At 55.8% G+C, this 10,113-nt stretch overlaps 1 protein-coding gene across 3 annotated transcripts; it reads left to right on the plus strand.

Moving 5' to 3' along the window:
* Positions 1 to 558: 558 nt before the first annotated feature.
* Positions 559 to 9,674, plus strand: Ppp1r1b (protein phosphatase 1, regulatory (inhibitor) subunit 1B). Of its 3 annotated transcripts, NM_138521.1 has the most exons (7): positions 629 to 1,132; positions 2,505 to 2,565; positions 2,795 to 2,817; positions 3,126 to 3,201; positions 7,231 to 7,434; positions 8,712 to 8,834; positions 8,919 to 9,672. In NM_138521.1, the coding sequence occupies exons 1-7, from the start codon at positions 1,052 to 1,054 to the stop codon at positions 8,966 to 8,968; spliced, it is 618 nt and encodes a 205-aa protein (NP_612530.1). In that variant the 5' UTR covers positions 629 to 1,051; the 3' UTR covers positions 8,969 to 9,672. The 3 variants fall into 3 exon arrangements, with proteins under 3 accessions (XP_063125491.1, NP_612530.1, XP_006247406.1); XM_063269421.1 differs by having other exon boundaries at positions 559 to 1,132; positions 8,712 to 9,674; XM_006247344.5 differs by lacking the exons at positions 629 to 1,132; positions 2,505 to 2,565; positions 2,795 to 2,817; positions 3,126 to 3,201 and adding an exon at positions 5,939 to 6,768 and having other exon boundaries at positions 8,919 to 9,674.
* The last annotated feature ends 439 nt before the right edge of the window (positions 9,675 to 10,113 follow it).

Consider the following 10,113-nt stretch of genomic DNA (forward strand, 5'->3'; position numbering starts at 1 on the left):
CCCACCCCCCCACCCCACCACGAGCTGGCACCGGCCTGCCCATCACCTTGACAGTCTCTGACATCCTCCTCCACACCCACACCCTCCCCCGCACACACGCAGTCCTCCCACACTCTGCCACTCACACCCGCATCTTTGACACTCTGACACACTTACATAGACTCACACACTCACACCACACCGACCCCCACCCTCCTCAGCTGCAGCACTCCAGGCCTCTGGCGTTCACTTGCACATACTCCCTACCACGATGACTGACAGGTGTCCTCCCACGCACACCTCTCTCACACTCGCTTTCTAGGACACCCCCATTCACAGCGTGACATGCTGGCACTCTCTTCTCGACCTCACGAGCCTCCTTTAAAACTCCACGTCCCGGGGGCCCGAAGTGGTTAAGGCCAGAGTCCGGGCTCCAGCTGCCCCTACCCTCTCCCTTTAGCGTCACGGCTGGACTCCATCAATAATGCAACGCCGAGTTCTGGGGAGACGGCAGGGGGCCCCCGGGCCGCTCCCCTAGCCCTGGCTCGCACTCCGCACCCTCCTCCCAGCCCAGGGAGAGCACGCTTCTCGATGCTCATTGGCCGATTTCCCCTAAGCCCTCCCTCCGAACGCCTGGGCGCCAGTCCCTGGCAGAGAGGACCGGCTGGGACCCCAGGTTGGGACCCGTGAGGTGCAGCCAGTAGCGACAGAGGCGCGGAGAAGAAGGCAGAGGAGGGAGGGGATAGACAGAAGCTGGTGGAGCGAGGTCGAGGGCAGTCCGCCGAGGCCCGGAGAGAGCTCAGGCGGGGAGCCGGAGCCCCGCGCCCCAAAGCAGTAGCGCGCAGCCAAGGCGCGGGGACCCTGAGCCCTGGCCTGGGGACGCTGAGCCGGGTGCTGCAGGTGAGCCCCGCTGCCCAGCCCTCCCGGGGCGCGCGCGCGTTCTCCTCATAGAGCGCGGGATTTTCCTGGGTGCGGGGACAGTGCTCCTCCTCCGCGCAGCACGCGCCACCCGCAGCACCGGCCAGCGGAGCAGAGCTCTACCAGACACCCCAGGAGCGCGCAGCCGCCCGCCATGGACCCCAAGGACCGCAAGAAGATCCAGTTCTCTGTGCCCGCGCCCCCGAGCCAGCTCGACCCCCGACAGGTGGAGATGGTAAGGGGGCCGCGCCCCATCCACGTGTCTCCCCCAGCATACATCCCCCACACCCACCCCAGCACAGTCCCGCCTGTCCAATGTTGGACCCAGCCTGAGCTATAGCGGGACGCCCCACAGGACGCGAAGTTCGCTGGAGACTCCTAGCAACTTTTCCCCGGACCTTTGAGCCGATCTTGGGCGGGAGAATTCCTCCAGTGAGAGTCGGGGAGAGAATCCGCTCACTCCTGGGGCTGCCCTTTTGACTCTTATATAGCCCCACTAAGCTAGACGTTTTCCCACGGGGACCACATCACCCTGGTGGCACCCCATGGACACAAACAGCTCTGGCGTCTGAGGCTGTCACTTCAACCACTCATGGTCTCGAGGACCACAGTTTCACCCTATAGGTCTGGTCCAGGGTCCCCGGAACGCTGTTCTGGATACTCTCTGCTATCAGGACCTAGAGCTGCAACCCCAGGGAGTGAACTGCCATGTGTTCCTTGAGGGTTGGGAGACCTACAGAGATATGAGGGAGAGTGGTGGAGAGAGAGGTCTGTTCTCCTCGACCTAGCAAGGACACTTGTTGCTGAGATGCCAATGGCTCTGAATAGAGAGGGCAGTAAAAACCCGGCAAAGCCCTTCTTGGGGTGTTTTGTTGGGGTGAGTGGAAGCCTAGGCCTAAAGCAGCCCTTGGCAGCAATTGTTTCAACTTCAATTACCTGGCCCTCTCTCCATTCCCCTGGAGCTCCGAGGGGACCTAATTAACTGCTAATCAGTTGGTCTGATTGCTAAGCTAGGGGTGGGGCAATGGCAAGGAGGACAATTTTACATTATTTTTCGTGAGAACTGGGTGATAAATCCCACAGCTTGAGAAAGAATGTGTCAGCAAGGCCCAGACCCAGAGACCCCAGCAGACTCCCGAGTGTCTGGAGCCTCGGGGAAGAGGGGGTGGTGGTGATGCCCGAAGTATGGGGTTCACACTTCTTCCTCAGCTGAGTCCAGCTGCTCTGAGGCCCTTGAGCTGACCTTTGGCGGGTAGGGCCGGTCGGTAGCTCCCTTGGAGTGCTCAAGCTGGCTGAAGTGTCTAGACCAGCTGTGGTGTCTAGAGAAAGTTCTGTAGTAACTGTGGAGTGTGGCCATCTGGACTAGGAGTCCGAGGATGTCTTTTGGACCCAGTGTGCTGTGTGACCTTGAGCACTTTGCTGAACCTCTCTGAGCCCCGGACTTTTCATCCCTGTGAAATAAAGAGATTGAAAGCAGGGTGAGCTCTGGCGGCCTTTGGTTCACAGACTCCCTGAGGGCTCCAAAGCCCAGCTCCCAGCTGGCTGAGTGTGATGGTGAGGTGCCCCACGAGGTGTTTATCCTGCCTTTCCTTCCCCCATCTCCCTAGATCCGGCGCCGGAGGCCAACCCCTGCCTTGCTGTTCCGGGTCTCAGAGCATTCCTCGCCAGGTAGGGCCCATTCCCTGCCCCCTACCCCAAGTCTGGGGCCCTCAGAGAGAGGGACAGGCTGGAGACCGGTGGCCTGGAAGGCCAACACCGGTTGGTTTATTCTCTTGGCACGAGGAGGGAAGGGCACACTTTTGCTGTCCCAAAAACTGAGGCTTTGGGGAAAGTAACCTGATCCTTTTTCTCTTTCGTCATCGTTCTTGGTTGGTGTATGCCTGATGGCCTCTCTCAGAGGAGGAGTCCTCTCCGCACCAGGTGAGTTTCCTGAGGCAGCTGGAAGGACACCCTTTTGGGGGGGAGTAGACTGGTGTCTAGGCCGCCACAGGACATGTTAGCATAGCAATTGGTTCTGGTGTCACCCTCTCTCTTAGTGGGGCGGGGTGGGTTGTCCACGACCCCGGGGTCCTGCTCTAAGTCAGGCTTCTGCTAATGGGGGTGGGGCTTGGCCTAGGTGCCCCAAGTGTCCTGAGCTCTGTCAGCTGTCCAAGTCAGTTGTCCCACTGGAGGGAGGGGGAAGGGGAGGGTATCTGGGGGAGCCTGTTTCAACTGCTTCTTTCCTGCAGAGAACCTCAGGAGAGGGGCACCACCCAAAGTCGAAGAGACCCAACCCCTGTGCCTACACTCCCCCATCACTGAAAGGTACTAACCCCACCCCTCCATCTGTCTTGTGGAATCCTGGAGCCCTGCACGTGGGGGAGGAAGAGGCACTGTCAGCTGGGAAGGACTGCCACCAACTCTGTGCCTGACCTGGGAGAATAGTTCCTTCTTAGGCTCCCAAAGGCAGGGAAAGAGCAGCTAGGGTCTTAACAGTGAGTAGGTTGAGGGTTAAAAGGGAGAGCTGGGGCTGGGGATTTAGCTCAGTGGTAGAGCGCTTGCCTAGGAAGCGCAAGGCCCTGGGTTCGGTCCCCAGCTCCGAAAAAAAAGAACAAAAAAAAAAAAAAAAAAAAGGGAGAGCTGGCTAGGCCCCCCAGGACAATAAGCATTGAGGTGAGAGACTGAGGGTATCTCTGCTGGGCCTTGCTTGCCGCCTGCCTTCCCCTCAGGCTCCAAGGCTCCAGGTCCGCATCCTGGGCTCCTGCATCCTGTACCCGCTTTTCTGTCTGTCTGTCTGGGCTAAAAGGTGTCATTCCTGTCTCATATCGCCAGGGCTCCCCGGCAGGCAATGGGCAAAATAAGATGAGGAAGATTCGGAGGCTCACGGGGTAGCTAAGGTCGATTTTAGATAAGTCAGGATGGTGGTGCAGAGGTCTGTTAGCTCAGCGTTTCGGAGACAGAGGCAGGCTGGTTTTTGTGAGTTCAAGGCCAAGATGGTCTATAGAGAGAACGCCAGGCCAGCCAGAGTTGCACAGTGAGTCCCAGTCCTGACAAAACAAAATGAAAATACCCGAAAACAAAAACAAAACAAAGACGACGCCTGACAGTTCAGACCTCTAAGCCCTGCACTTAGGAGGCAGAGGCAGGAAGGTTGGTATGGACAAGAGATCAGCCTGAGCCACACGGTGAATGCCAGGTCAGCTGGGGCAACGCAGCACGACCGTGTCTGTCATAGTAATGAAAGATGAGTGATTCTGTCCCTGGCCTCTGGGACCCTTTACCTCTAGGTGTCAGGGAGAGTTGGCAGGAGGGACAGTGCTAAGGCTTATGGAATCAACGGGCCAGAAAAGACAGGTAAAAAAAAGCGGGGTGCACAGAGGGGCTGGCGGTGTGAAGCCAGGTTTTAGGGAGAGCTGGAGACCTGGTTTCTGGCCAGGGAGCTGTGGGAGACATACCTGAAGGAAGGGCAGGTGCACATGAGAGCCAAGGGCCTCTTCCTACCTGGGTGCCAGTGGCCTGTCACCTCCACCGGGGCCTTTCCTGCCCGGCCTGCCCCTTCTCCTGGGGGTGGAAGGCTGAGAGCTCCCCCAGGTGGGTGGGTTTAATGTGGCTTCTCAGCGCCAAGGTCAACAGAGCACCAGTCAGCCTGCCTGCCAGGCCTGGGAGCAGAGGAGAGAGGCGGGGAGGACAGGAGAGGGGAGTTGGTGTTTTCCTTCTCCCAAGGCAGGGACATGAAGGAAGGAAGCTACAGAGAGTGGCAGAGTGCAAGGACTTCCTGGAGGGACCTGTAGAGGGTTCAAAGGAGGCATGAAGAAAGTGGCATGTTCCCAAGGAGTACAAGAACTTGGCCTGGAGACTGGGGTATAGAATGTGTGCACAGCTTGCCTGAGACCCTGGCTTCCAGGACAGGCACCACATAAGCCAAGTGTGCTGACGTGCCTATAAGCCTAGCACTCTCGAGGTAGAGCCAGGAAGATCGGAAGTTTGAGGTCATGCCCAGTGAGTCTGAGGCAAACTCCAGATACATTAATGAGACTCTGTCTTAAGATGATCTGCGTCTTCTCCTGTCTAGGCTGGGTGAATATGAGGGGACCCCATCCCGTGTCCTTTAGGGGAGGCACGCTTACACACTAAACACAAACTATAATGGTGAGCTACACTTCCTGTTCAGCCCTCCCTGGCTTTGTCCTACACTTAGGGAGTAGACAGAGGTCATCGTTTAGGGCCAGGAAATTTCTTATGTACCAATAGTTGACCAAAGATCTATCTACTCCAGCCTCTCGGGGCTGTATCTATAACATCTGGGTAGAGAGACACAGGGATGTGGGAAGGAGTCAGGAGAGGGCTGTACTGGGGTTCTTGAATCTGTTTTATTTTTCTGAGATAGGGTTTCTCTGTGTAACCCTGGCTGTCCAGTAACTCACTCTGTACTCCTGGCTGGCTTCAGACTCTTGAGATCTCCCTGCCTTTGCCTCCCAAGTGCTGGGCTTAAAGGCATGTGCTGTCACCGACACCTTACAGGGTTCTTGAATTTTAAAAAGGAAGACTTGGAGTAGGGGGATTTTAGGGTCCCAGACATGGAGAGGTGAGAGGAGACAGTGTTGTAGGGAAAGACTCTTGAAGGCCCAGTGAGGCATAAGAGACTGAGAAAAGCAAACAGAAGCTCATGGGGGTGGGGGAGGGTGGGGGAGGAGGAGGGTGGGGGAGTGGGGGGAGCAGAGGCGCTGCACACACCTGCCAGCACCTTAGATCACGAACTGAATAACTCTCCTCCCCCGATTGCCTGCCTGCTACTGCCTCTCCCACAGCCCAGAGGCCCTTCTGCACTGAGATGGTTCTGTTTGGCAAGCTTAGCCCTTTCTGGGTAAGGGCAAGTGTCTGGCTTGGGTTTTGTAGGGCAGGATTCAAGAGCCCTCCAGGAAGGGTGGACAGCACTAAGCCTCAGAGGAGCAGAGGGGTGGGGGGTGCTTTGAGGTCAGGTCAGAGCTCTCTGGGTTGGCTCAAGGTGAAACTTTGCCAGGTCCCCAAGGCCGGGGGAGGGCAATTTATTGAGATTTTATTGCCTGGGTAGCTTACCCACAGGCAGTGGGAAGAGGTAGATTGGGAGCTGGGGCAGGGCGGGGCATTGAGCACACACAATGCACCCTCTGTTCCTGTTCCTGAGTTGGCAGGAGTGCGTGGCCCTGCTTGCTGCACATGAGGTTTTCAGCCTACCCCCTGGGCTGCTAAGGGGAGGGGCCGCTTTCGGATTAAGTAGCCCAGAACTACTGGCCACTGCAAAGTGTCTAGTCGGCTAGCTGGGGACAGTGGACCTAATGTCTCGCCTACTCTAAAATCCTGATAGTCCCCGGCCCCTTGCTGACCGTGCTCTAGTCTCTGGTTTAGTTTTGTTTGAGGGGGTTGTTTATGTAGCCCAGGCTAGATTAGAACTCACTATGTAGCTGAGGCTGCATATACATTCCTGATCTTCTTGTCTCTACTTTATGGGTGCTGTGATTACAGGCTTCTGCTAGAAAGCAAAACTCGGGGCCCTGTAAATGCTACATTCCCCTGTCCCTCCAAGTCTTAACCCAATAATGTTCCTTCAAACCTTGACAATTCCCGAACCCCCAGCCCACAGCCCATCCCTTTTCCCTCCCCGCCTTTCGTCTTTGGGAAGCCGCCCACACTGTTCCTTTCCTCGGCTGCGTCTGAGCAGGTCTTCGTGGTGGTGGTGGTGGGGTGTTGCTGCTTTCTGGGTCACCGCAGAGGGAGCTGGGAGATTAGGGATATGGGTCAAGACTGTGAGGACTGCATGTGAACAGTCTACTTGCCCAGCAAGGGCTTTACCGGCTGCAGAGTGCTGTGACCTCAGGCTCAGGACTGCTTCTGCTTTGGGAGCCCGGGGAAGAGGTGCAGATTGGTGTCCAATGCTGGGCAGTTTTGGGAAGGGAGGCACAGCAACACAGATCATTGTGAACGGCGTCAGGAAAAAGAGCTCTGACCTATAGGCCTGACACCTTCCACCTGGGGTTAAACACTGTAAACACTTTCCGGCACTGCATGCCTCGCTCTGGAAGCCCCCTGGCCAGAGAACACTAAGCTGTTGTGCTGGTCCGGTCTGGCCCAGCCAGGGGCCCTGTGGTGCAGGCGAGTTTTCTGGTGCCAGTCTTAGAGGGAGGGCAGCATCTTGGAACCGCTTAAGAGCTAATATGATTAAATGTATGCTCTGTGGCTCCCACCTTGGATTGATGTGGAGTGAGTTGTGGCCTTTTTACCACTGAGCTTGGGCCTCTCAGGGCCCAACCTCTGCCTCAGTTGCATGCACGAGCTGCCCCTTCATCTGACCCTTGCCTCCCGGGTCTCCCCCGCCAGCTGTGCAACGCATCGCTGAGTCCCACCTGCAGACCATCAGCAACCTGAGTGAGAACCAGGCCTCGGAGGAAGAGGACGAGTTAGGGGAGCTTCGGGAGCTGGGGTATCCACAAGAGGATGATGAAGAGGATGAGGACGAGGATGAAGAGGAGGACGAAGAAGAAGACAGCCAGGCGGAGGTCCTGAAAGGCAGCAGGGGGACTGGTAAGCTGGAGGGGCTCCGGTCTGTGGTTTCTGTTACGGTGGGTCAAGCGTGGCTCTTCCAGAAGAATCCTGTGATGTCCTGCTATGGCCAGCTTCTGGGACCTGGCATCCCTTCGTCTTGGTTAACCCTTCACCTGATTAGGTTTTCCCCACTGTTCATCCTTTTCTCAAAATTAAGGCCAGGCGTGGGACAACGAACGGAGGCCAGACCCAAAAAGGAACTTTTTATCTATGGAAGCGAATTGTGAGGAAGTTCAGAGATAGAAAGCCCAACATTCCCTTTCATCCGTTTCTGAACCTAGCTTGCACTCCTGCTGTGCTGAAGGAGGCTGACTGGTTTGCCCTCTCCAGGACCTTTGCCCATGTCTTTTCCCTCCTAGGATGGGGTGGGAGAGTGCCCTCTAGTGTCCAGATATAGAATTGAGGATTTAAGAACCGGTCTGGTCTGCACCTGTGCTTTAACCTCAGCATCCTGGTGATAAGGCACCTAGAATCTACACAGAAGGCTGCAGAGCCAAAAAGAAACCCACAGAAGACCCCAACACCAGACAACTAGGCAGAAAGACCTCACCCCTCCCACGGTTGTATCTTCTGTGCCTGTCCACAAAAGGCTGTGCATCATCTAGCCTGGTGCATGTTAAACTTTTTGGACCTGATTTTTTTTGGGGGGGGGGGGGTGACAAGCCGTCTCCAGCTCTCGTTCAGCTCTTGGGCCCAGACAAGAAGGCTTGGGTCTCCTTTCTAATTCTCTGACTGCGAGGGTGTCAGAGAGCTGGGAGAGCTGAGTGAGCTCCTTCTGAGCCCCCCCCCCCCCGAACCTGTGGAAATTTGACAAAAAAAGCTGCTCCCTCAGGAAGGAGAAGGGGGCCCTGAGTCACATGACTGGACTTCAAGGAATAACTCTGGGGACTGGTTCTGGGTCTCTTGAGAGGACAGGGTCTCATCCTGCAATCCAGGTTGGCCTGAATCTTAACGATGCATCTCAGGCTGACCTTGAACCCAAAGCAATCCTCCTGCTTCAGCCTCCTGATTGCTGCATTACTGGCATAAGCCTCCACACCCAGCTTCCCAGAAGGTATTATCTAAGGTAACCTATACAGATCTTCATAATATTTCCTTTAGAAAAGTGCCCATGACCTAAGTTACAGTCATAGGGACAGTTGTCCAGGCCAGTGTTCTGCCCATTGGGCAGCGATGGTTGTCTCAGAAGCTCGACTTCAAGCCGTCAGACACCACAGAGGGGCACTCAGTCTATGTATGTATGCCCTCTCTTCCAGCGGGGCAGAAGCTTACTTCTGGCCAGGGTCTGGAGGGGCCCTGGGAGCGCCCACCTCCTCTGGATGAGCCCCAGAGAGATGGAAACTCTGAGGACCAAGGGGAAGGCAGAGCAACACAAAGTGGTGAGCTTCGGAATGTGGGCTGGGGAGGTGGAGAGAAACCTCTGGGCCGAGCCCGGCCTTGAGTCCTCTTTACTTGTCTTTCAGAGCCGGGAGAGGAGCCTCGGCACCCTACCCCCCCTGAGTCCGGCACATAAGCTCAGAGCCCTGTATCTCCCAGGAGGAAGTGCTCCCCAGAAACCCACTCTGTCCCCACCCTCCTTTGTACCCTGTCTTTCACCTGCTAGGGCTGCGGCTTCTGACTTTTAGAAGACTAAGGCTGGTCTGTGTTTGCTTTGGCTGAAGCCCAGAGTCCCCAATGCCTTTCCCTGCCAGTCATTCTTCTATTTACCCGGTGGGAGGGGGGAGGTGCAAGCACCCACACTGGAAACCCCAGAAGGCCATAAACAAATATTCACCCTTCACAAGTCCTCTCTCCAGATTCTCTCCTCTGGAAGAGATCTGAGATCTGGGGAAAGGAGGTACTGAGAGCCTACAGGTACCCTGAGATCTCCTCCATCCTCTCTTCCTATGGGGGGCTTTGAGTCCCCAACGCTCTCATAGACTTCAACCAGGACCCAGGTCTCAAGCATTCTTTTGCAGAGCCTCAACATTCTGGATGTCGTCCCTTATTGTCCTGTTCCTGCTGGGTGCCTGCAAGATGGACTGGCAGACTGCTTGCTGCGTTTCGTTTGTGCTTTGGTGCCAGGAATGCACTTACTATATGTCCTTAGAGGGACCACACAGTGCCGGGGTGGGGGGCCTGGTTCTCCTTGTCCTCCAGCAACTTGGTTCCCTTCCCCTTCTCCCCTGACTCCAGGCCTGACCCCCCTCCTTTGCTGTAATAAATCTTTGTAAATAATTGTCCTGAGACTCCTCTTTCAGGGGAGGGAGGAGAGACCAAGAAGTAATGGTATGTTCTGACAGGGAAAATGGTGGTTATCTTAGGGTCAGGATCTTGACCCTTGTGTCTAGGTTTTCCCAGGAGACTTTCCTGCAGGCTTTAAGCATGACACACATACTAGCTCCTGAGGGAGATGGCTAAAAGCCAAGGGAGAACAAAGGTCCTTTAAAAGCGTGTGATGGATGTGGTGGTGCACATCTGTAACCTCAGCACTTGAAAGGTTGAGGAAAAAGAATCCCGAGTTCGAGGCCAACCTGAGACTGTCTCAAAAACAAGAAAATGGATTTACTCCAAGGGTTTTTTGTGCTCACAGGTCGGCCCTCATACAGTTCCCATTTACTCCATAGTGCCAGGCCTGTATGGTCTAATAATCATGACACCCTGGAGTCCTTTCTCGTG

This window comes from Rattus norvegicus, chromosome 10 (genome assembly GCF_036323735.1).
Source record: "Rattus norvegicus strain BN/NHsdMcwi chromosome 10, GRCr8, whole genome shotgun sequence".
Taxonomy (NCBI): Eukaryota; Metazoa; Chordata; class Mammalia; order Rodentia; family Muridae; genus Rattus; species Rattus norvegicus.

Excerpts from the sequence above, each read along its gene's own strand:
- Ppp1r1b (XM_006247344.5), top strand. The coding sequence starts at position 6,414 with ATGCTACATTCCCCTGTCCCTCCAAGTCTTAACCCAATAATGTTCCTT. Across the intron at positions 6,769-7,230 it reads TTTGGGAGCCCGGGGAAGAG|CTGTGCAACGCATCGCTGAG; the intron begins GTGCAGATTGGT and ends CTCCCCCGCCAG. Across the intron at positions 8,835-8,918 it reads AGGCAGAGCAACACAAAGTG|AGCCGGGAGAGGAGCCTCGG; the intron begins GTGAGCTTCGGA and ends CTTGTCTTTCAG.